Genomic DNA, 27,063 nt, shown 5'->3' on the forward strand with positions numbered 1-27,063 from the left:
GCGCTTTTTTCACTATGAGTCACACTCACCCATTCACACACACATTCATACACTGGTGGCCAAGACTACCATACAAGGTGCTACCTGCTACTACTTTTTAACACACTCACATACCGATGGAAGCATCATCTGGACTAATTTGGGGTTCAGTATCTTGCTCAAGGATACTTCGACCAATCATTGCAATGCATTGATTAGTCAGAGTTTTCTTACAACCATATGAGAATGGTATAATTATGAGTTTTTATTTCTGGTGTAATTTACTTACATTTTAGTGTGCCATCAGCTTATTTATAGCATTTTAACCTAAAACAAAGTAAAGTGTAAAATTTCCAGAAAGGTTAGTGTTGCTTTAAGTAAAAAAAAAAAAAAAAAAAGTTAAGTTAAAAGAAATGAAATGACCTGTAGCCATGCTAATAACACAGCAGAAATAAACTCAGCCACAGTCAGTCAGTCTGCCTGCTCTTCTCTGGCTCTGCTCTGATTCTCTGCCTGTTTGCAGGGGGGCGGGGCTATGATCGACGCATACAGAGTAGACAGCAGTGTCAGCGAAGACAGTGCTCATTATCCATAAATGCAACAAGAGGGAGACAGTATGATCAGTTTATCAAGCATATGTTGAACAAGCAGAACACAGCCTTTTTAGAAATGTGACATCTTCAGTCACTCTGCCCGCAGTAACATGCTACCTTCTCTGGATCCACACCCGGTTTGTTTTACACAGTCACTGAGCTCCTTATGCTTAAGTGCCCAAAGTACAGGTGTAACGGTAGGAGATTTTCACGGAACAGTAACCATCTCAGAAGATAACAGTTTCACGGTAATCTTACTATCAGTCAGAATAAACTCTAAAGGAATGAAAACAGAAGGGCCATTGTTGGTTGAACATTTTACTGCTATATTGAAACTTGAAACCTTTTTGTTAATGTAAGTATGTGTAAAGTCTCCCCTTTGAAAATAACTAAAATGAATTGGAGATTCAATGTCCAGTTGCATTTTTTTTTTTCAATATCATAGATAAGCAAATGTGCACAGTATGATAACCGTCAGCCTATATTGCACAGTATACCTTGAAACAGGTGTATCCCTGCAATCCTAGTTGAAAGTAAACTCACCTTTTCCTCCAAAGCTGAGAAACTGTTGACAAAAAAGGCAACACAATTAAGCAATATCACACGAGAGGGAGTGATGATGTACTGTATATCGTCATGGCTGTGATTCGGTCGTAGCCACGAGGCCACAGGCCGAGTGCTGAAGACAGTTACAGCCGTGACGATACACAGTACAACGTCACGACCTCGAGTGTGATATTGCTTTTATACAACAGTTCAACAATAGCTTAAACAGCAATGCTGAGTAAGGAAATGTTAACAAAAGGTGATGAAATAAATTATTTAAGTATGTTATGTAGCTCCGTGGAAAAAAAAACAGTTCCCTTGGTCTGTTGCCAGGCAACGCAGCACACACGGCAGGAACTCACAAGCTACTTTGTATTTACATTGATCTGCAACTTTGTAACTTCGTCCAGTTCGGCTGATGAAACGTTGGCAAACCTGGATGTTGGCACGGCCGGATTCAGCTTCCACTCTCCCTCATCCTCATCATCAGTACCTCATCAGATGATCATTCATAATTCCTGACCGTGTTTGCTTAATTTTTGCTCCCCTCCAGTTTGTCGAGGTCGGCTGATGTTACACAAACACACCTAGAGGTCTGCACAGAAGAGTCCTGGCTTTCCTTTTCCTCGTCCTCTCCTAGCGACCACTCATAATTTAATTCAAATGTAATTTTGAGGAAAATATCAATCTCTTTGGTTTAACACTATAGTTTCAGTTTGTCAATGTAGCGAGTGTGACAGCTGGTTAATTAACGGTTGTATTTATGTTTATAACACCTAACACCAGTGATTTTAGTGTTACATGTCCCAGTGATGTTATACTCTATATCTGCACTCACGGAATGCCTCTCGTCCAATCAAATTACTCGGTCGGAACTAACTGTTGTATAATGTCCATTATATGGAGGTAGTAAGGATATCTAAAAATCGATGAAGCGCAGATTAGGATAGTCTACAAATATGCTGTTGAATGGGAATGCAACAAATGTTTCCATCACCTGAAAAGGTTCTTGCAGCAACCATACCATTATTTTAATAAGTTACAAGGTAAGTGGTCTTGTATAATTTTAGTAAGGCAGAATAAGTATGGTTGCAAAAACGATTCAGTGTGGGTTTTGGTTTGTTTTTTTTATCAGAAAAGACATTCTAAACCAAGCTATGTTTGGACAGTTAAATGTCACTCTATTTATATGTTGAAATAAAGTTTAACTAATGAACCCTCTGGTTCCTTCAGTCATTATCAGGATACTCTTCAAACTGACACAATTATAATATACTGTATCATGATAAATATCAGTATCTATCAATATGGAAAAAGTGATCTTGATCATATTTTCCTCTATATGGCCAGCCCTACTGTTGAGTAGAGTTCATCCAGCTTAGCAAGAAAAAATACTGAATGTGGGAAAAATCGTGCTGTCCCAGCAGAAAGCCATTATCCCTTTTAAATGTTCTCTTAATAAATCTTTACAGTATCATCCTCACAGAAGATCGTAAGAGAAAAGATGTAGATGAAAAGAAACAAATTAGATGGATCAGAGTATTTCATATATGTGTTGGACACAGTCCTTTAACATCATATCAGAAGGATATTCAGAAGGCTTATCACATTCAGTGTCAGGCACGTGCACAGATAGACCCCAGGTGGTGCTCAAGCACCTGCCCTTTTGCCCTCTGATTGGATACGTGCCCTTTTTTGCTAGACATTTCTTCACTCTTTCTTTCTTTAATTTAATATTTTAGTTATTATTAAAGAGGTCTAGGGCCTCAACAGATGCACTGGACAGAGCATGCGAACACTATGGCAGTGTGACTTCAGTTAGAAAATCACCAGGCAGAGCTTCAGGTTTATGTGGCTTTATTGAAGAAAGTGTGGTTCTGTGAAGCACAATATAACAATACAATATATATTAATTACTAAATGAAACTAGGGTTACATGCAAGGCAGATAAATAAAAATGCATTTAAATTAGGTAAATAACTCCTTTACATCATAAATCAGATTATCAACAAAGGAGAAATATCAGTTGTGCAAACAATGTAAAATGAGGAGCACATGTCTAGCCTAGCTAGTACATGCAAGCCAACATAGCTAATGTAGCAGATTCACTGTAACTAATTTACTGTTACTGAAACTCCTGCAGCTACAGATTAAAATCTACATAGAGCTGTAGTACTTAAATAAAGCAGTTTAAACTTAAATAGTTACATTAGTCAGGTACACACACTTCCCCAAACAGGAGAAATCCACACAGCTCTACACAGCTTCTCAGCAGACAGACTGATCAGACTTCACACTCCGGATAATTCTGCACCTCTTAAAGGGCTGTTAACAGCACACAATCAGTAAAATGAACACTTATAAACTGAACTCTAGGGGCTTTCCTACAGTTATATTTGGCCCATGGAATCAGTTCTTCATTAAAAGTGTGCTGTAATGGCCGACAACTGCATTTGAGTTTTAATTCTACCAGACCACAAGACCACCATAAACTAATGCAGAAAAATTCACCAGAATGCAGGAAATGAAGTGTTTGACGCTCAAAGATTCCTGGGGGAGGACCCCCACATCCACTCAATTAATATGTGTCCCCCACAGTGTTGAAGCATAATGACACTTAGCCCAACATGAAAAATAAGGCCTTTGACTGAGTAATGCAAAGTTACAGAGAGGCCCTGAAATCTTCTATCGTGTCATGATGGGGACTCTGACTGCTGAGCTGTGGGATTATTTCTGCTTTGTTGCCATCTAGTGTTCTTTTGAAGCCACTGTGACTTGCTGAGTGCATGGAATGTTTACCAGCAGTGTGTTTTGATTGTCCAGGTTTGAGGAGAAAGCACAATCAGAGCCACTGAGTGCATTAAAATACCTGCAGAATGACCTTTCACTGACGGTGGACCACACAGACCCCGATGAGACCAAAGAGGTACTGCTTCTCTCTTTACTGCAGATCTTTTTTTTCTCTCTTTTTTTTTTGCATATTAGTTTAGTTCTCGGCGTGTTTTTTTTTTTTTTTTTTTTAATTTTATTTTATTTTTAGATTCTTGGCTAGAGGAAAGAAAAACAGAAAAAGAAGATAGAAAAGTCAATATAAGAATTGGTAGAAAAGGAGAAGCAGAGGGATAGGTGTGTAGAGAGATGAGTTGAGATGTACAGCAGAGTTTAGTAGACACAGAGAAAATGTGAATAAACAGTGAATTCTGCAACAGTCCCTTAGAGCTGGAGCAGCAGTTTCTAACATCCATATGTCCAGATGGTTGTGTGATGAGAAGGTGTGTCTGGCCCTCATTTGTATGCTGAGGGTTCCACCACCTGCTGCAGCAGCAGCTTCAGCTTCATATGCTGTGGCTATTTGTTTGTTCACTACTGTTGAACATTAACAGACGTTTGTGTTGTGCTTCAGTTCCAGCTTCTGCCCTCGGCTCTCTTCAAGTCCAGCTCTGACTTCATCCCTCTGGGTGAGAACCTGATCTTTGCTCATACATAACACCACGTGTGTCTAGCTAGGAACAAGAATTTGATTAAAGGTTTTCAACCAGCTTTATGTTATGGCAGCATGGGGGCTCTGGGTGCTGTATTGGAGAGTGCAAGACCTGTCTGTAAACAAATGGATAAAAAGTCCCATGATGTTTAGAATTCTTAACTGATTTCAGTTTGACATTTTTATATTCAAGGGTTTATATGTAATAAAAAAAAAAAGTTTTGTCTCCACTTATTAGAATCTCACTGTTAAGGCTATAATTGCTGCTCGATGCTCATGGGAGGACTGTAAATTAGGCTTACATGACCTGAATTACTCAACGTTAACATTATGTGGTGGAAAATAATTCATTGTCATTAAGAATTGTAAAAACTCATGGGGCGCTGGTGGCTTAGTGGTAGAGCAGGTGCCCCATACAAGGCTGTTACCGCAGCGGCCCAGGTTCAACTCCAGCCTGTGGCCCTTTGCTGCATGTCACTCCCTCTCTCTCCCCTTTCACGCTTGTCTGTCCTATCCATTAAAGGCTAAAAAGCCCCCCAAAAAAATATCTTTAAGAATTGTAAAAACTCAAAACTGTTCACTTTGCCAACTTGGCCACTGTCTCACTTGATGTGGCGACTTTTCAGACCCTCTTAGAGAGTTTATTTAGAAAAAGTGACTAGCAACAAGGGCAGCACGGTGGTGTGGTGGTTAGCACTGTCACCTCACAGCAAGAGGGTTGCCAGTTCGATCCCGGGTGTGGGAGCCCTTCTGTGCGGAGTTTGCATGTTCTCCCTGTGTCAGCGTGGGTTCTCTCCGGGCACTCCGGCTTCCTCCCACACTCCAAAGACATGCAGATTGGGGACTAGGTTAATTGTCCCTAGGTGTGAATGTGAGCGTGAATGGTTGTCTGTCTCTATGTGTCAGCCCTGCGATAGTCTGGCGACCTGTCCAGGGTGTATCCTGCCTCTCGCCCAATGTCAGCTGGGATAGGCTCTAACCCCCCCGTGACCCTCAAGAGGATGAAGCGGTTAGAAGATGGATGGATGGATGGATGGACTAGCAACAAATGTGACTTATACAGACCACCAGGAAAAAAGCAAGAAATATATCTATAATTCATTCCCCTGCATGCCGCTCAGAGTTATCGTTGTCCACAGCTCCTCTGCCAACGGCGCAGTCACTCCCCCTCTCCTCTGTGGGGCAGGCCAAAAGAGTGGAGACACTGTTTGCCACACAGTGGGAGTTCAGATATAGTGAGTTTCTGTGGGTACATTGACGCTCTCACACTCTGGATTGGAAGTGCAAGAAAGCTGTCATTGCCTTAAAATGTTTTATTGAGGAGTTTTCTATTGAATCCAGTTCAGCTAAGTAGTAAAGTGCTTGCAAATAAAGGTGCAATGATGGCAAGGAAATATGTGAAAATCAGACTGCGCACCAACATATGATAGGTTAAGATGACAGCTCTCTCGATAAATTAGACTCAAATAGTTGTCAGAATATGGAGCCTTGTACTAGATTACCACAAGGGTAGTGGGTTTTTTGAACTGACAGTATGTTTCCAAACACAGTTCAGTGGTGTTAAGGTTATAGCTCGAAGAGGTCGATTGGACTGCTGTCTTTGTCCCAGTATACAAACAAGGGAGGGGAATCCATTTATCAACCAAAGTATGTCTGACTCCGCTACGGTATGTGGTGATAGGTCCCGTTCACCTTACTAGTATTGGATCTTTTTCGGTTTGACCCATGATGTCGCAGACCAAAAAATCGAGCGTTGTCCAGCTGTTCCTCCCCTTTTTTTAATCAGGTTGACATTCTGTGCTTTCCTCCCATCCATTTATTTTAATTACTTACCTCTTTCAGCTGACACAGCATGAACTGTGTGTCTCCTCGTTTCTCCAGAATTGCACGGCTCTGGATGTAGATTTCACCATGTTATTACTGGCTTCCTCTTCTGTTTCACATTTAATGCTATTGGACTTCCTGGTCAAGGTCAGGGCAGAAACTGTAAAGCATGCGCAGAGCACCTAGGCCAGTTAGGGTCCGATTGACTGTATACATGCAGGTGTAATCCGACTCCCAATCGCATTATCTGGGTGTGTTATTTAGTATAATTTCAGTCAAACATGTTAACATGTATTTGAAAAGTCTGGTTTTAGTCAGACTAACACAATAAACCGACTTTCCCTAATGCCATGTAAACGTTCTGAGTGTAACAGTATATCCCCCATATGTATTTTATTTTACCATAATGTTGACGTCCCAGGAATGTTTTTTTTTTTCTATTTGCGAAGATGTTCATGGCTGAGTTGTGACTTACTGAGTGTTTGTCTTATAATGTCCAATGTCTGCTTATCATTAACTCTTTCATCATAACAGAAAATGGTAACCACTGCTCATTTTAGAAAGGCCATGGCAAGGAAACATTCTTCTTTAAGATGATCAAATGGACAATGAATCACAGATGTTTGTTTCTGGCTGCCAGTGCTAGCTAACGTGGCCATCGTACTAATATTAGTGGGCTTTTATTTTCTGGTAGATGAGAACCAGGCTTAACACACATGATAAGACATAATCAAAGAACGTTTTTTTTTTGTTTGTTTTTTGTTTTTTGTGGTGTCCTTTCTTAAATAATCAGTGGTGAAAGTTAGTATATTCTGTTATGATCAAGGATTTGATTATAAGCAGCCAGTGTTTGCTAGCTAGCACACTAGCTAGTTGAAAAATTGTCTACTGGACTGACGGCTGACTAATGGCTGACGTGCTGACGTATTGCGGTAAGCGAGTTGTGTCATTTCCGCTGTTTCTGTGACAGCGTCTCTGTACTGCTCTGTTGAATTCCACTTGCCTGCTTTCTCACCTCAGTTGCTTTAACGCTGCTTTTACGTCTACTTCAAGTCATAACCCACACTGGTTCTGTTTAAGCACCTATAGCTCTCCTCCTTTCTACGACTTTCTCGCTAATCTCTTAGCTGTTGTTTGCATGCTCTTAGCCTTGTTAGCTACATTAGCTTAGCCATGGCTTCTCCTTCTCCTGCTCTTTCTTGCCCGGTGTGTCAAATGTTCAGTTATGCCTCTGCCTCCTTTAGCGACAGTGGTAATTGTAACAAGTGTAGCTTATTTGCTGCGTTGGAGGCGAGGCTTAGTGAATTAGAAGCGCGGCTCCGCACCATGGAAAACCATTCAGCAGCTGCGGTAGTTAGCCAGTCCCCTGTAGCCGGTGCGGAGCCACATAGCATAGCCTTAGCCTCTGCTAACTGTCCTCCGGTAACTCCTGTTCAGCCGGGAGGTTGGGTCACGGTCCGCCAGAAGCACAGCTCCAAGCCAAAGCCCACGGCTCACCACCAGCCTGTTCACGTTTCCAACCACTTTTCCCCACTCAGCGACACACCCGCTGAGGATAAAACTCTGGTTATTGGCAGCTCTATTCTGAGAAACGTGAAGTTAGCAACACCAGCGGCCATAGTCAAATGTATCCCTGGGGCCAGAGCGGGCGACATTGAATCAAATTTAAAGCTGCTGGCTAAAGCTAAACGTAGATTCAGTAAGATTGTTATTCACGTCGGCGGAAATGACACCCGGTTACGCCAATCGGATGTCACTAAAATTAATATCGCCTCGGTGTGTGAATACGCAAAATCGATGTCGGACTCCGTAGTTTTCTCTGGACCCCTCCCAAATCTGACCAGTGATGACATGTTTAGCCGCATGTCATCATTTAACCGCTGGCTGTCCAGGTGGTGTCCAGCAAACGATGTGGGTTTTGTTAATAATTGGCAAACTTTCTGGGGAAAACCTGGTCTTATTAGGAGAGACGGCATTCATCCCACTTTGGATGGAGCTGCTCTCATTTCTAGGAACCTGGCAAACTTTATTAGTAATTTAAATCCCTGACAACCCAGAGTTGAGACCAGGACTCGGAGACGCAGTCCTACACGCCTCTCTGAGCTTCTAGTTCAGTTACCCAGCCATAGTTTTCATAGTTTCATACAAACGGTGTCTGTCCCCCGACCGCCTAAATTATCTAAATCTAAAATTAAACAAAGAGGAGTTGTGCATAACAACCTCATAAAAATTAAAACCTCTTCTGTGACAGAAAGACAAAACAGGAGAATTAAATGCGGACTGTTGAATATCAGGTCTCTATCGTCTAAAGCAGTGTTAGTAAACGAATTAATATCAGATAATCATATTGATTTACTCAGTCTAACAGAGGTTTCCCGTGCCGACTTTAACCTCTCCCGAATTGATCATTTTGTTGATAGCACCGTAGGCTCGCTACGAACAACGCTCGACTCTGTAGCTCCTCTTAAAAAGAAGTTAAAAAAGCAAAGAAAGTTCGCTCCTTGGTATAACTGTCAAACCCATAAATTAAAACAAATATCGCGAAAATTTGAAAGGAATTGGCGATGAACCAAACTGGAAGAATCTCGTTTAATCTGGACAGACAGTCTCAAAACTTATAAGAGGGGCCTCCGCAATGCCAGAGCAAACTATTACTCAGCTCTAATAGAAGACAATAAGAACAACCCCAGGTTTATTTTCAGCACTGTAGCCAGGCTTAGCAGTAATGATTTTATGAGCTTTTTTAATGACAAAATTCTAACTATTAGAGGCAAAATTCATGACCTCCTGCCCTCAGATAGTACCTATCTAACCTCAAACACAGCTGTAAAATCTAATATATATTTAGATTGCTTCTCCCCAATTTCTCTTCAAGAATTGACTGCAGTGATTTCTTCATCCAAATCATCAACGTGTCTCTTAGACCCCATCCCAACTAGGCTACTTAAGGAGGTCTTTCCTTTAGTTAACACTCATATATTAGATATGATCAATATATCCTTATTAACAGGCTATGTACCACAGTCTTTTAAGATAGCTGTAATTAAACCTCTACTAAAAAAGCCCACCCTGGATCCAGAGGTGTTAGCCAATTATAGACCAATATCTAATCTTCCCTTTATGTCAAAGATCCTTGAGAAAGTAGTCGCTCCAGGATAATAATTTATTTGAGGAATTTCAGTCAGGATTTAGAGTGCATCATAGCACTGAGACAGCTCTAGTTAAAATTACAAATGACCTTCTGATTGCTTCAGACAAAGGACTTCTCTGTACTTGTTTTATTAGATCTTAGTGCGGCATTTGACACAATTGACCATCAAATTCTACTGCAGAGACTGGATCACTTAATTGGCTTAAAAGGTTCAGCACTAAGCTGGTTTAAATCTTATTTATCTGATCGTTTTCAATTTGTTGACGTTCGCAATGAACCATCCTTACGTACTAAAGTTTGTTTTGGAGTTCCGCCAGGTTCTGTGCTCGGACCAATCCTGTTTACTCTATATATGCTTCCTTTAGGTAACATCATTAGAAATCACTCTATAAATTTCCATTGTTATGCGGATGATACTCAGTTGTATTTATCAATGAAGCCAGAAGAAAGCAATCAATTAACTAAACTCCATAATTGCCTTAAAGACATAAAAACTTGGATGAGCACCAATTTCCTGATGTTAAATTCAGACAAAACTGAAGTTATTGTTCTTGGCCCCAAACAACTCAGAGACTCTTTATCTGATGACATAGTTTCTCTAGATGGCATTGCTCTGGCCCCTGCCACTACCGTAAGAAGCCTCGGAGTAACATTTGATCAAGATTTGTCTTTTAATTCTCATTTAAAGCAAACCTCACGGACTGCATTTTTTCATCTGCGTAATATTGCGAAAATTAGGCCTATCCTGACCCGAAAAGTTGCAGAAAAATTGGTCCACGCTTTTGTTACCTCAAGGTTGGATTACTGTAACTCTCTATTATCAGGTAGCTCTAGTAAGTCCTTAAAAACTCTCCAGCTAATTCAGAATGCAGCAGCACGTGTACTAACAGGAACTAAGAAATGCGATCATATCTCTCCTGTTTTAGCTTCTCTGCACTGGCTCCCTGTAAAATCCAGAATTGAATTTAAAATCCTACTGTTAACTTATAAAGGTCTAAATGGTCAAGCTCCGTCATATCTTAGAGAGCTCATAGTGCCATATTATCCCACCAGAACACTGCGCTCTGAGAACGCAGGGTTACTCGTGGTCCCTAAAGTCTCCAAAAGTAGATCAGGAGCCAGAGCCTTTAGCTATCAGGCTCCTCTCCTGTGGAATCATCTTTCTGTTACGGTCCGGGAGGCAGACACCGTCTCCACATTTAAGACTAGACTTAAGACTTTCCTCTTTGATAAAGCTTATAGTTAGGGCTGGCTCAGGCTTGCCTTGTACCAGCCCCTATTTAGGCTGACTTAGGCCTAGTCTGCCGGAGGACCCCCCCTATAATACACCGGGCACCTTCTCTCTCTCTCTCTCTCTCTCTCTCTCTCTCTCTCTCTCTGTGTGTGTCATATGGATTACTGTTAATTTATTATGCTGATCTGTTCTGTACGACATCTATTGCACGTCTGTCCATCCTGGAAGAAGGATCCCTCCTCAGTTGCTCTTCCTGAGGTTTCTACCGGTTTTTTTTCCCCATTAAAGGGTTTTTTTGGGGGAGTTTTTCCTTATCCGCTGTGAGGGTCTTAAGGACAGAGGGATGTCGTATGCTGTAAAGCCCTGTGAGGCAAATTGTGATTTGTGATATTGGGCTTTATAAATAAAATTGATTGATTGATTGACTGCCACATTAAATTATATTATATAGGGATGTCTTTAAGTATTACCAAGCAAAATCAGCCAGATCAATGCACAAATGTGAGTTTTTCCAATTTATGTGCTCACCTGTTTTATTTTTTTTACCACATAATGTTAATTTTAAGTAATTTAGTTCATGTAAGCCAAACACACTCTTCTCTTACGTGTCCAGCAGCGATTACAGCCAATTATCAAGATTCTAAGTCTTTTTCTACTACACATAGATCATATACCCTATAATATAAAAATGACTCACTGAAACTGGTTGAGAAATACAAATGTTATTGTGCTTTTTATCTGGGAAAACTGCAGATCCCCAGTTTACTTAAATTTGTTTACGGGCAAGTCTTGTGCTCTCCAATATGGTGGCGCTGTTGACATACAATCCAGCAGCCAATCAGGCATCTACGTGTCTATTTGTCTGGTCTGCAGCACCATACTGTTGCTGAACTGAACTGTAGTTTTTCTGTGAGTGATTTTCTGTCTGCCTCTATGTCTCTCCTCTGATATCTGTCAGGTTTCTCCGATGTAGACCAGACGTACGCTCAGCGGACACAGCTCTTCGACACACTTGTCAACTTCTTCCCAGACAGCATGACACCGCCCAAGGGCAACCTGGTAGACCTAATCATGCTCTAGCCCCCACCCCGCCACCTCACCCACAGGACTGACTGCACATCTATTCATCCATGCGCCTGATGGGATGGAGGAGACCGAGACCAGCTATTTTTCTACTCCTGAACCCCGCTGGTGGGAGCTCCTGCTGTCACAGTCTGCATTACACTGTGCTATTTGGATATGAGTGAAACTCCACGACCTGAGGTGTATGTGTTTTTCTTTTCCCAAGATATCTCGTTAGTTTTTTGGGGGTTTTTTCTTCTTGCTGATAAAGTTCTTGGAGTGTTCAAAGCCCTTCTAAACTCTAAACATTTGCTTGTTTTTCATCTTCACTCAATTTCCCCTCCCCCTGAAAAGTTAAGGCCAAAAAAAACAGGATGTGTCTTTTCCTCATTGAATTTTCCTTTTGTTTTTTTAAAAGTTGGATTTGTGCTTTGTACCCACACAAACGCCCACAGTCAACCACAGGCGTCTATCCACGTTTGGAGCAAAACAGATGATGAGATTACGTCTGTTCAGCCCAATTGTGAAAGTTCAGTTCAGATTCACTGGTTGTTAATTTATTTGAAGACAGGACTGTATGACCATGACACAGGAAACTGCTTCACTCCTTACAGCTACAGGCTCTTCTGTCTGTTCTTTTGGTAACCTTTCAGCACCTCCTGCACAATTTCATTTAAACTGTCAATTTGATGATGTGGTTGGCTTGCTTTTCTGCCGTGGATGCCCCTAATTATGTCCCTGACTGTCTTGCAGAGACAAAGCCAATTTAATAGTGCTGTAGTAACAATAGAGGAGTGATCCTATGAGATTAAGTTTAATACATATCTACCTGTTTTATATTGGTTTGGGTTGTTATCCCTGTAAAACTGGCTGGTAAAGTTGAATTTACTCCAGGAAACAGAAGGTGAAGTTCCACTGTTTTCCTTAATGGACTTAATTCCAAGTGGTAAGATGGTGTACAAAATATGTAAATATACATATACAGGACATTTTTGGATTGTGCTGGATCATGTTCTTTCTTGTTTTGCTTTATCAAAAAGTCAGGGTCCACATTCAGTAACGTTCTGGCTCTACATTTAATACTCACTATTACTTATTGGGAATAATTTCAAACAATTTTTATGTGTGTGTGAATGAAGTGCTGGTGCCAGTATTCCAATTTGACAATTAGAGTAAGAAAAGGCATGTTGTATCACTGTGTGTTGACAGGATGATCACTTAGTGTGGGTGAATTAATGGTTGAAAACTGGTTAAAGGGAAACTCTAACTTTTAACTTGGACCTATTTTCCTATGTTTTTGTTTCTAAGTGTCTCATGGGAACAACAAATTTTAAAATTGGTCCAGTATTGAGTGAGCGCGCTGCAGCCAGCAGTGGTGAAACAGGCTACAATGTAACCACTCGTGGCAGGTGCGCCTCATCAGTTTACATACACTAAAAGTGCTTGCTTTTGCCATTGACAGATTTAGACTGTTATCATAAGTGTCTGACAACATTACACAAAGGATCCTACAGAAAAATTAAATGTTTTTCTGCACCTTTCATTTGTTCCAGTCTGTTTTGTGTCCAAGACTCACTGACAAAGAAGTCTCATTCTGAAATCTCTTGAGAGGTGAATTGTTGCAGGCTAACAAATAGGGTTGCAGCGATATACCAGTTTCAAGGTACACCGTGAAATAAAAAATGATGTTTATTATTACATTTGCTTATCTACGATATTGAAAAGAAAATGCAACTGGACAGATAATCTCCCTTTTATTTTAGTTATTTTCTAAGGGGAGACTTTTTACACATAATTCCAATAACAAAATGTTGTCAAGTTTCAGTTATAGTAATAAAACATTTGTTCAACCAACAATAGCCCTTCTGTTTTCATTTGTTTAAGGGTCACTCTGACTGATAATATAAATTCAGTAATACTATGATACCGTGAAACTACAATATTTTCTTAGTTATTGTACTGTGAAAACCTTTTCATCCCTACTCCCCATATTTCAACCCTACTACCAAAGAGGTCTTGTTCTAAAATCCTACAAGAGGTGACTTGTTGCAGGCTAACAAAAGAAGTCTGGTTCTAATGTCTTATGAGAGGTGACTTTTTGCAAGCTAGCTAAGAAGTCCCGTTGTAAAATCTTGGGAGAGGCGAGTTGTTGCAGGCTAACAAAGAAGTCCAGTTCTACAATCTTATGAGAGGTGACTTGTTGCAAGCTGCCAAAGTCTCTTTCTGAAATCTTATGAGAGGTGATTTGTTGCTGGAAAGAAACGGTGGAAACTTCAGTGAAAATTGAAAAGAGGAGTGCAGGTAATAGTGTGTTGTGTTGGAGAAAAGAAAGTGTACCTTACTCTTATCTAAAAGATTTTCAGTGTCATGGCTGAAACCTGAAGCTGAAGCTGACTTCCACTATGTGAAAAAGTCTGCAAGATTTCAGTACGAGACTTCTTAAGCAAAATGTGAACACAAAACAGCAAAACAAACAAAAGGTACAGGAAACCATTGAATTTTTCTTTAGGGTCTTTTCTGCAATGTTGTCAGTCACTTCTGATAGCAATCTGAGTCTGTCAGTGACAAAAACAAGCACTTTTGATGGATGTAAATTGACAACGCACGCCTGCCCTCAGTGGTTACAATGCAGCCTGTTTCTCTGCTGCGGCTGCAGGGCTCTCTCTCAATACTGGACCAATTTAAAAAAAAAATTGACCCACAAGTCACTTGGCCACAAAAACATTGGAAAATAGAGCTTGGGTTGAAAACCACTTAAGTTTCCCTTTAAGCAGAAGCAGCCAAGCCTCTACATAATCAGTTAAAACTATGTCATGTACAAACTGTCTGGTGTTATGGCACATGGCCACTCACCAACAAAATGATCATCATTCAAAGGCTTATTTATTATTCATGATAATGACAACATGATACTTGATTCACTGATATAGGAGCTGCTACTGTGTGTGCAAGGAAACTGTAGAAAGTTCCTACCAGCACAGTAATTTCGATGTCTCTCACAGTTAAAGGAAAAACTCCTGTCATGTCAAATATAGGTTGTAACATTGCTAAACAGAAAAACAAAAAAACAAAATTTCAGGCGAAGAAAAGTATGCTGTCAAGTTTAAAGTAAGTTTTCTTATGTATGAATTACCAGAAGTGGTAAGGGTGGTGTTTGTGTTTCCCAGCAGACAGGTGAGCTCATTTCAGATACTGCTCAGATCTTCAAAAGGAGGTTGAAAGTGAGACTCAGCTACAAAAGAGTAAGACAAGGACACTTTAGAGGGTCCTAAGTCTGACTGCAGGACTGCCTCTAGCTCATAGATGCGCGGTGTGCTTCTTAGCTGAAGTTTAAAAAAATTTCACTCTGCTGTCACCAAATCATTATTGAGGTCCATCTTCACTTTTGCTGATTGTCAGTTTCCTTGTCTATTGTCCTCAGTGACTCACAGTAAGACGCTAACAATTTTTTCACTTAAAATGTTATCAATAACATCCCATCAACAAGAGCCAGTGTTCACTGTTTAGGTAAAACTTAAATTATTGTCTCTCCTAATCCTACATTTAAACTGTCATACAGAACAACACTACATAGCCTGTCATCCCAAGGCGGCTGCTATGACTGTTATCCCCAATCTGTACATCATCAGGGTATAATTTACAGGAGCAGAACTTTTTCTGTCTATGAGCTTTAAGAACACTAAAGGCAAAAGACATCAACAGGAGGGCTGAACTGGCCTAAAAGCTGGTGTGTTAGATGTGTAAATTGATTGTGAATTTAAAGATCCTGTTGAACACTATTTAAAATTGAGGGTCACACGTGGAATCAGAGTGAAATGTAGTGTTTGATTTATAGAAGCTAACTGATATTTAAAGATCAGACATGAGCCAGTTAACCTGCGAGTCTCTCTTTAATGGCATTTTATAGACATTTATTGCACTTGTTTTGAAATTGAAGGACCATTCTGTTGTTTTGCAAGTCATTAAAAGTCATGCACTGTTAAGTTAAAGCAAGCCTGTTGTAACAAGGAAAGCTTGCTAACATTAGCCATCATTAGCTTCTGCTCATACCTGAACACGAAGACTGTGTTGTAGTGAACAAGAGTGAGTTGCTTTTGTATTCAGTTTTTCATTTGGAAGAGGAGGAATGCAAATCACTTGTAACTTAAAACAATAATGCCACTTGTACAAAAACCAAAGCAGACATGATGTTCACTGTGATGAGTTCCCTATGTCACTAGTGAAAATGGGTTTTTTATATTGTGCTGAAGTGAACTTAAACCAACTGCAGTATGCTTTGAAAAATGGTTGGCAGTAATGTTGATGTTGATGTTAATGAGATTTAGCTGATCAATAGGTTGACACTCCTCTCATGTCTGTACACTAAATATGAGGTCACCACTAGCAGCCAGCCAGCATTGCTTAACACGAAGACTGTAAACAGAGGGAAATTTAATGTGGTTCTGTCACAAAGTAACAGAATCTGTCTATTGTCTCCTCTAACGCCATGTGGACACGGGATGTGGAAGCGCGCAGATATGTCAATTGACATGCAAGCAGTACGGAGCAGTCGCCTGGCCATTGACACCACAAGTGTATTTCTTCTCATGGCCCAGCAAGCGATTCTGCTCTGCTCTGTTGTAATTACATGTAGAGCTCTGTGTGTGTGTGTGTGTGTGTGTGTATGCTTGAGTATCTTCTTGTCTTGCTCGCTCTCTGTTTACATACAACTGACACAAATGTAAACAAGTAAGGATGGAATGCATATTTTAGAATTCATAAGATTCAGATAATTTTTATCATCTATAACCTTTATATTGTTTATGATATATTATTAATGTGCTTTCTTGCCAGATTTGCTTACAGAAAAAAACAGACCAGACGCTGAAACTATGGCTGCATGTTGCAATCCTGGTGTAGCGCAGGGCATCCTAGGTGAATGGCTCAAATGATTAACATGAGTGTCAAGGGATGCGGACAGTGCTCCACAAAAAAATCACTGTGCTTTGCAGCACTTCCAGTGTGAACTCGGTGTAAAGCTCACTAATACATTGTAGTCTCTGTTGGTTGCTTGGCATCCTCAAATTGACAACAGGACTTCAGGAAGTGACTGCCCCTGGCCAGCATATAGTCCAGTACATAAACTCCTGTAAACCCACTAACTTAACAATTATAAAGCTTTAGAAGAGCCACTAGTGGGATATACCTATCTTTTCGACTCTATGCTAAGTTAAGCTAACCAACTGCTGGAACTAGCTTCATATTTAGCATACACAGGCATGAATCCAGTGTCAATCTTTTCATCTGATTCTCAGGAATGTTGACCAGAACGTCCAACTATTCCTGTAAGGCTACATGATTTGTAGCAAGTGGACTGAGATTTGTAGAAGCAAAATAAACAATGGTATGGTCCTTCAAGTGTCAGACATGAGTTTCATACCTCCTACAAATGCTGTCTGAATGGAAGAGTTTGATGCTTTATATTGAATGCACTTACTGTGGAATCTGTTTCTGGTGAATTCAGCCGAGATGCCTCACTTCCTAACTTGCTTTCAAACTCATAATGTGTGTATTTATACAACACAGAGAACTTAACATAGTGCACTGTGGTTTAAAATGTGAAACGCTCTCAGGGTGTTGTTTACTGTGATTGCGGGTGCTCTTATCTACTGTACCTATCATCACTGTAAAGAATCTGGCTAGTGTGTTTTACTGGCACTCGAACTGAGTAGTTGTTTCAGACAGGTAAGGGAGTGACAGAGGAGGTTTGGGGAGTGACAGAAGCAGTCTGGGGAGTGACAAACAGTTGGAGAGTGTCAGAAGCAGTTTGGAGAGTGACAGAGGTAGTTGAGGAGTGTGAGAAGCAGTCTGGGGAGTGACAGAAATGGTTGGGGAGTGAGAGAAGCAGTTTGGGGAGTAACAGAAGCATCCTGCTGCTCAGGTGAGAGTGGAAAACCTGTAATTCCCCATGATAGAAATGTTGCTTGATAGTCCTGCTAATATTTGGTCATTTCTGTGTGTAAATGTTCTGTTAGAGGAGGAAAGAGGAGGCGTGTGCATTATATACCACTTCATGTATGTTTTTCTGCTGCTCTAATACCCACTGAATGAAAACAAATTAGTGATTAAGAAAAACAAAAAAGACACCAGATTATAAAAGAAAATGAAAATGCTTTGTGAGGGATTGTTTCTGATACTTTGGCAACATTTATGACTCTAGGCTTGCTGTAGCATTTTTTATTTTGTGCCGGAAGAAAGCTTTTGAAAAAGACTAATTGAAAGCACCTTTGTTAAAAAAAAAAATCAAACACAATGCCAAATACTGCTTTTCTTTTTGCTGTTTTAGGGTAAATATCCTCCATACAACAATGTTTTATGGATGGATTGTTAGTGTTATTAATTTTGTCTCTTTTTTTCCTCCCATCTGGTCCTTTTCTCGACCCCTGGGTGGGACTCAGGAGTTGTAAGGCTGGTACTCTCAGATCAATGAGCACTACTCTGTGGATACAGTGAATGTGTAGAAAGCCTTGTAGTATTGCATTGTATGTAATGTATATAATGAATAAAGATTGTATTTTGTTCAGGTTTTCTTAACTCCTGTCTCTGTGGTGTTTTCTGCCCCCTCGTGGCCATGTGCAGATATTACTGACAGTTATACACAGGCGAACCACAGAACCAAAGTGGAAAAAAAGACTGCCTTTATTTGCAAATCTCAACAGGTAGAACAACATGACCTCCGAGGCGATCAGCAATTTACAGCTTCCAGTGTGTCAGACCCCTGTTGTTTGCCTTAAGCAGCAAACAAACCATAAATATATAAAATACTGGCAATGTACTTTGGTGAAAATATCACAGCTATAATAAAAGTGAAACTGTAGACACACACAAATAATACAAAAGCAAACAAAAGATGGATTGGAGTGCCTAAGGTGATGATTCACTTGTATATAAGTATAGATATATTAATTTAATGTGTTTAAAAGAGAAAATGATTTAAAAAACCGAAAATGACAAAAATAATTTCAGACACAGAGGTGCCCAGGCTCTGCTGTAAGGGTTTTAATATCAAGTCAGATATCTGAAAAAATGACACACGACCCCACCCTCGAGCATCAGTGAAAAAAAAATATATGTTTACAGTGTCTGTGTCAGAGGTGGTTTAAAAAATAAAATCCGCATCAGTCCAGAGTTCCTCTTATAGCAGAATTGAGCTTTTTGTGATATTTCTCTGCTGTCTAAACAGTATAGGCATTATTGAAATGTTTATGGGTATTGGCTGTAGAAAATACTGTAATTTCAATGTAGTTGAAGGATATTTCCATATTATTACAACCTGGTAGTTTTGCCATCACTCCTGTCAAGAATAATGACTTTGTAGAGTCCAACAGGGTGTTAAGCATCAGCTCATCTGAGAGATGGCCAAACTTATTTAGAAAAGAAAAACAAAGGCGAAAAGAGACATTACAAACCAAACTGTCTTCTGTAAACAACCACCATAGTTTCAATAACTCAGGGCCATTTTACTCCATCTGCAACCAGAGATAATTTTCTTTCACGTTAGAACACATAAAGTAGGGGAGAATGGGGTCCATTGGGACACTGTTGTTTTGACACAAAATAACCTCCAATTACCAGACAAATGGTAATGAAAGTAATTTGCTCCCTGAACAGATACAGGTGTCTGCTAATAATTTATAAAGTTTTAGTGTGAAAAGCACATTTTTTCTCCTCAAATTTCTCCTCTCCGGGACGGTTTGGACAGTGGTTAGGATCGATTGGCACACCTTTTTCAGGGCTAAAGAAAAATATGATTTAAATTGAAAGAAAAAACAAACAGTTTACATTTGATCACCTTGTATTTACAATGTCATTTGTTCATACATTAAAAAAATTGTGAAATTATTATATTTACATAAATTACTGAGATATGGAATTAGACTGTCTCCCTATCTCTATTTCAGTGACACCTATCAGCTCAATGTGGTTTCCATAGGTACATGTGGCCTATACGTTTATGTAGGCTATTAAATTGGTTTCATTTTGAAAAAAAAAAGCCAATAAAAACAACATTAAAAGTATGCTCAGGGGTTAAAATGTAGACCTATTGTGTATGTGTCATAACTAAAAACATTACGGTAGAAGGAAAATAACCAAAGAACCAAAACTTTACATGCATGCTTCAGATTTTAAAACTGTGATTAAAATGTGAGAAATAGTCAGATGGTGATGGCGTGGCTCAGTATGAGCATGGTGAATGGCATAATTGCTCTCTAACTGCTAAAAAGGCACTGCCTCAACTGACCCCGCTCTCCCCTACATTACTTTTCTTGAACAGCGCCCTCTGTGGTCACAAGTGGTTAAGTACAGAATGATGACCAAATACATTTCCCAAGATCCTCTTAAGTTAGTTGCTTTAAAGACATTTTTCATTCTGCAATCTGAATGAGAGTGAGTTAAATGTGACCACAACCAAGATAAAACATAAATATTGGGTGTTTCTCAAAATCAAGGATCCTTCCTTAGTAGGATGGGTCTTTCCAAGAGAGGATTCTACAGAGGCAAGGCAAGAGTCCTTCCTAGCATGTGATGGACGCACACTGGAACAGGCTATCAAGTGTCCCCCAGGTGTGCGTCATTAACCCTCAGCAGACTGAAGGGGTTTCAGGGTACTGTGGTAATTCTGATACTCTCTAATGTTGTATAATTTGAACAAATGTAAGCAGTATTTTCAGTGAATTTTTCATGATTTGTTAGGTCATTTTAGGTGTTTCTGTTAAGTCTTAGGAATGTATAAAGCATTAACACTTTCCTCTGCTCCACAGATTTGTCAGTTAAATGGCTATCTAAAAATGTGTCATGTTGTTTTGGGAAGAGTTGGGAAGAGTTGGGGGGGGTAATCTTTCTTTTCACTGAATATGATAAAGGTGCTGTTCACAGGTGAGGCCAGGTAAAGCCCCGCCCCACACACTCACACACATTCACACCCTGATCCCTTCATTGTGCAGTAAAGAGAACAGCTGGAAAAAGTCCTCAATCACCACAGCATGTACAGTATGTTCACAGACACACACACAGAATCACACTGTGATTCCAAGGTGTTGTAGATATTATGTGTGTATCACCACAAACTCAGCGACAGTAATATGGAAATTTAAATCTTTGGAGCTAAGTAGAATAAAGACCTTTGACAGTTCAGGACACCCGCATAAAAGATTACCAACAGGTTTTATGACAATCAGACAGCTGCTCATCCATTTATGTCCAAATCTTTATTGGGCCACGCTCTTCTTTGTAAGCACTGTCGCTTCCTATTGGTCAGCTGCAGGAACATTCTGGGGGATATGCTTAATGGTTTAATTAAAAAAATCCACCAAGTTTGGTGATGTTTGAAAAAACCCTCATTGATTTATGGCTGAATTTTGTAAAAGGCCTTTGCACTTATTTGGACCTTGTGGCACCCCCTATTGACCAATTTAGAATAATACATGTTTCATAATTATTATTTAACATAGCCTGCAAGTTTTGTAACAATTTCTGATTTTTAGTCTGATTTGTGTTACTGCATGCCCATTTCTTGTATTTGTGGTGCCCCCTAGTGGTCAATTTGAATGAAACTTTCAAGATATGTGCCTTGTACCTCTTCAGACATTGCTTGCAATGTTTGTGATGATTTATGCAAACGTTGTGGAGTCATTTGCTGAGCCACACCCCCTTTAAAGCTCATTGGTGACTATCTTCATAAAACAGATCAGATATCATTAACAGTAAAAGCGTTTGTGACAAAATTCTGAAAATAATCGCACATCATTCTGCTGATTTCAGGTAGGCCTATATTGTCAAATATTTTGGTGACATTTGGTTAAAAATTATATGAAATAGACAATGTGCATACAGTACAAATTACAACAAGATAATGACTAGCACTGTGAGCTTACACTTTAACCGATCTGAACACCATTTGAAACGTGACATCTACAGTAGTATCCAAAGAATGTTTGTGGCAATGGTGGGTGCATTTGGATGAAGACTTCTGGAGATATAGATGTTAATTGACTTTGCATATTCTTAAAAATATAGAGTGACGGACTTCTGACTATAGGTTACAGTGTGACAAAGTTTTGTCACCATTCAGTGGATGAATTACAGCTGTGTAGGACACACTGGTGATTTATTATGATTTTTTGAAGTATGGACTTTAAAATGTCTTGAAATTTAGTTTTAATGTAATAAGCCACACCCCCTAAAGCAATAATTTTTTAAATTTTGTGCATCAGCTGAGACATGACCCTAGATGATGCAGACTAAGTTTTGTACAAATACCTCTGGCTGATTATGTAGCGCCCCCTATTGGTTGATTTGAATCAAACTTTAACAATATGATTCAGATACTTTTGTTGACATTTTCTACAAGTTTTGTGTCAGTTGGCTCAATGGTTAAGGACTAAAGTCCATTTCAATCCAGTTCATTGGTCAGTATCACCAAAATGCAATGACATATCAAAAAGTCTTTGATAACTTTTACAAAGCTGCATCCCATGATGATTCACAGAACGTTTGGTGGAAATGAGACCTACGTCTTAGGAGGAGATGTAAAAATGGTGTTTTTCAGAAAATTCAATATAGCGGACATTCTAGTAGGCGCATATGTAGGATTATGTAGGCTTTCGTAGAACCCCTTCACCTGACCAAGTATCTCGAGTTTTTTGTCAATCTGACATACGGTGCAAGGGTGGTGGCCTTTCAAATCCAAATTTTCTTTGACCTTAATTATAGCGCCCCCATCTGACCTATTGGCAAATTTATATCTTGAGCAGCATTTGCACACAACTTCCAATCATTTTCATGTCTCTAAGATGTACCATCTTACAGGAATTTGCAAAAACATTTCTGAACAATAACAATAATAATAATAATTAAAGCTGCAAGCAGCGATGAATGGGCCCTCGCACCTCTGCACAACTCGGGGGTGCTGGCAGGACGTCAGTTCATTTCTGTCAAAGTCAGACAGCACACATGCAGGAGCGAGACAGCATATACTTCATTCAGTCTGGAACTGACTATTTCACATTTTGTACCACTTCCTCTTCCCACTGGAGGGAGCTGGAGAAGGCACTAACAATATGTCATGTTCCTATACATGAAATATACACCACAGCATGTAAATGTCAGGTAAATCAAAAAAGTGTCTGATAAGACGTACTTCCTGTTGCTGCTAGGTGGCGCTGTACTCTTCACTGAATATTGAGAGATCGATCTGTTCCGGGCGGGACTGTCATCAAACCTGTGAAGATTAGGGAAGATTGGACCATGTATGCTGGAATTACAAACCACTTCCTGTTTATTGCGACACATGGAAGTTTAACGCCTTGCCACGGTTACGCCGTATATGGAAAACTCAAGCCTGTTATAACTTTTCTTCTTCAAGGTCTTTCAGTGGGACAGACCAATGTTTGAAGTCAATCAGATAAAATCTCTAGGACAAGTTCCTTAATTCATGTATATTCAAAATGGCAGATTTCCTGGTGGGTTTGGAGCATGACTCCAAGAGGCTTTTCTGTACGTCTTAGACTGTTACATGTGCCTACATGCATACATGCAGGCCAAACCAGCTTCAAGGGCTGCGTCATTGAAATTTTCTAGGGGGTGCTGTTGGGCCATCTTGGCACATCAAAGCACAAAAATCACATCAGACAGCAGAATTTGGAACCTCTTATGTGTGTGCCATGTTTGATGAGTTTTCAAGCATCCATTGCTTCTTAAAAACAATATCGTGCTTAAGGCGGCACCACGGTGACAGCGTTTGATGAAAACTCAAGAGCTTCATTTTTGAGTATCATCAGAGTCTAAGGACTTAATTTCAGCAAATTTGAGGTGTGTCTGATTAACCTGGTAAAAGAGGGACATCATAGAAAAAAGTAAGTTTCTGTTGCCAGTAGGTGGCACTATGACGCTGATTGAAAATTCCTCTGTACATGTTTTCAGGGTGGGCTTTTCATTATATGTGTGAATTTTTGGAAAGATATGCCTATATGGAGTCTCTGTGATGTCAAACAGGCTACTTCAATAATTAAAACAGTCCATGTTAACATACAGTAGACTGTATAGTTTATGATAATTGCATTTAGTCTCTGATGAATAAACTTCACCATCAGTGACACAACATGTTTTCTGTTAAGAGAATAAACCTTCAAATCAGACAAATAAAATTTAAATCTCTGAAATTCAAGACAAATTAAAAGTTTATCTGAAATGTCATCTTGTTGAGTCATCGTCTAAACCAATCGGCTGTTAGATCAGGTGAGAGCCAGGCATTTCCGTCATGCCCTGGGTCTTGCAGTCGGTGGAGAGCAACTGCAGTGCCTGGCTCTAAAAACTGCAGCCCCCTCGCTGCAGCGAGATTATCGCTGTCCACTTTTGTAATACATCAGAGCAAATCAACAGCAAAACTAACTGGCATGCATTGTGCGCCGATCGCCCGTGATCAAATCTGCGCAGGACTGGCTCATCTCGAAAGAGCCTATTGAAACAGCCCTTTGGCAGGGGTCAATGACGTAGCATCCTTGAAATTCTGCCATTTGAGGGTCCCTCCTTGACTTTGAGAAACACCCAGTGTATCTGCTGGTGAGGCACAATGTGTTTACTCCCTGTTTTATTTCTGTTCTTAAGCCATTAAATGTTAGTCAGGCACCCTATGCTACTGGTCTGACCAGACCAAGTAAGACTATTGCAGCAAAACTGATTGAAATATATAATAAAATAATAAACCAAACATATCAGTTAAAATAAGTAATAATGTGACGTTAGTTTTGAATTAAAGAAGGTAACGCTCACTACAAACATGATCAGCTGATTTTTCTTTTAAGAAAACTGAGCAATAGCCTCCATTTATGGAAAGCCAGAGGGGACAAATAATTAAAAAAAAAAATAAGATGAAAGCTGGAGCCTTTTCTCTTGATTGTAATCACATGAAAACTTTAAGCCAGGGTCATGTATCAAGAAACAAAGAGAAAACACAAAACAAAATATACTTGTGACATGTCCCCTCAAGCACTCCGTACACCCTCGAGTCAATCTGTGGCATTATGGATTAAAATCCTTCATTTGTCTTATTTCTATACACCCATGTGCCTCTTCTGATTACTGCATCAGTGTTGCCTTTACAGCCATTAGCAGCTCCCTCAGAGCTAACACCCACTCGTGGAAAATCTCCAGGATGCTTTTCAGTATCTTGAGGTCATTTCTATCTAAGTTAGTAACTGTGGACCTCCAGAGGCAGCTGATGTTGCCATTACCTCTATGAGGCCTCCAGAGCAAATGAATCAGTTTGCAACATCACCTGACTCTTCCTCATTCTCACAAAATAACATCATAATACTCTATTAACACATCCTTGTGTACATTCTAAAAAGGCACAATCCTCTTGGGGTTTGGAGCACTTTGAGTTTCCAGACTGACTTACTTTGAATTGTACTCTGTAGAGAGTCACTTTTTACATATAAAAACTACAATATAGGCACAACCGTGATTGATTTAGTGGACATATGTTGAAGTTTCCAAGGCCACTGTGTACAATTCTATTGGTACTTCTAAAAGTGTTTGACATTTTACCCTCATTTCTTTGTCATACCAAACTACAATAGAAATATATCTGACAGACAGCATGAATGTGTGGGCTTGGCCAATCTATTGGATGTATCTGTTTGTGAAAAAAAAAATTCAGGGACAACAGGTCCAGGGTCAGGAGTGAGAGCTGGGGACTGGCATGGAGCAAAATGTGTGGATTTTTTTGTTTGTTTTGGTGTGGCTGGAACTATACAGGTCCTGTCGCTGTCTCCTACTTGTTCTTCTCTGTCCCCGGCCGTCTCTACAGGTGAGTGTCCTCCTCGTCAGGTATGTCCTCCTTGAGCAGGTTGTCGATGGGGACAATCCAGCTGTCATTGAACTCTCCATTGAGCACCATCTTTTTCTCCTGCATCTCCGGCTGCACCTCCATCACCTCCAGCGTTGGGTTGTCGTGATAACCATTCTCCACTGTATGCAGCTCCTCTGTCAGGTGCTGCTGTAGAGATTGAAAGGACAAAGTCTCTAAAAACTCTTTATTCCTATTTGATTCTTTATGATCTTCTATATTTATGTTGATTTAAAGGGACAGTTCACTCCAAAATCAAAAATACACGTTTACTCTTACCTGTAGTGCTATTTATCAGTCTAGTTTTGGTGTGAGTCACTGACTGTTGGAGATATCAGCAATAGAGATTTTTGCCTTCTCTCCAATATAATGGATCTAGATGGCACTCGGCTTGTGGTGCTCAAATCTTCGAAAAAAAGAATACATCTGAAAAAGTCAACGGCAATGTCTTTTTCAAGAGATCATGACTTGGTTACTTAAGACAATCCATACACCTTGTTGTGAGCAGTTTCATGTAGGAACTTTTTTCATTCTAACAAACTACACCAGCCAACCATATTACCGCACAGAGGGAAGCGTGCATTTACTGCTAGCTCACCTGAAAAACAACTGAGCTAGCTAACCTTACAGCTCAGCTGCAGAGGACACCATCTTACGCTGTCCCAAGCATCACGTCCATGAGTAAATACACACTACTATCTTCAACACTGCAACTCACACCAAAACTATCTAGACTGATAGACACTTAAAGGAAGAGCAAAAATATGTGTTTTTGATTTTGGGGTGAACAGTCCCTTTAAATATGTGTGAAGATGACTTATTGACATTTTTACAATTTAGAGCTGCAGTTTTGTTTGTTTTTTTCATGCATTAATCTGCTAGTTAGGAGAGAAGTCTGTTGAAGCATGTGCACTTTAGCACAACAAAACCCCCATTGCTAGTTTCAGACCAATGCAGTTGTCATTTTCATGGCCAGCGCCCACACTGGGTTCATCCCAACATCCCTCCTCTACTCCCCTATCCTCGATCACTTGACCCGGAAATCGATCGATCTTGTAGGATGTCTCAATACGTTAAATGCACTCAGAGGAGTCGAGGAGTCAGGGAGAGAGGAGGCTTTCAGAGGAAAGGGAAGTGAGGATATACAAGTGCAGCTTTCGGGGAAGTATTTTACAGACTGACACACCCCCTGATTAGATATCAGTTATTGATTGGACAGCGCAGTGCTGCAGCTGATCAGACTGATCTGATACATCACAACATCACTGGAGTTTTATACAGAGTGAAGACAGATAACAGATTAAC

At 40.0% G+C, this 27,063-nt stretch overlaps 2 protein-coding genes across 7 annotated transcripts in view; one reads left to right on the forward strand and one right to left on the reverse strand.

The window, feature by feature from the left end:
• The window catches only part of mkln1 (muskelin 1, intracellular mediator containing kelch motifs), a 113,378-nt gene extending 94,935 nt beyond the window's left edge, over positions 1 to 18,443 (forward strand). For 4 of the 5 annotated variants that reach the window (XM_049567077.1, XM_049567078.1, XM_049567079.1 and 1 more), the window contains 3 exons: positions 3,942 to 4,044; positions 4,522 to 4,576; positions 11,767 to 18,443. In XM_049567077.1, the coding sequence (XP_049423034.1) occupies positions 3,942 to 4,044; positions 4,522 to 4,576; positions 11,767 to 11,888 (280 nt within the window). In that variant the 3' untranslated portion in view covers positions 11,889 to 18,443. Of the gene's footprint in view, positions 1 to 3,941; positions 4,577 to 11,766 lie in introns of all 5 variants that reach the window. The other variant, XR_007448434.1, reaches the window with a different exon arrangement.
• Positions 18,444 to 19,107: 664 nt separating this feature from the next.
• The window catches only part of podxl (podocalyxin-like), a 70,019-nt gene continuing 62,063 nt past the window's right edge, over positions 19,108 to 27,063 (reverse strand). Inside the window, exon 8 of one of the 2 annotated variants that reach the window (XM_049567090.1) lies at positions 19,108 to 25,905. In XM_049567090.1, the coding sequence (XP_049423047.1) occupies positions 25,714 to 25,905 (192 nt within the window). In that variant the 3' untranslated portion in view covers positions 19,108 to 25,713. Of the gene's footprint in view, positions 25,909 to 27,063 lie in introns of both variants that reach the window. The other variant, XM_049567089.1, reaches the window with a different exon arrangement.

This window comes from Epinephelus fuscoguttatus, linkage group LG22 (assembly GCF_011397635.1).
Source record: "Epinephelus fuscoguttatus linkage group LG22, E.fuscoguttatus.final_Chr_v1".
In the NCBI taxonomy this organism is placed as follows: domain Eukaryota; kingdom Metazoa; phylum Chordata; class Actinopteri; order Perciformes; family Serranidae; genus Epinephelus; species Epinephelus fuscoguttatus.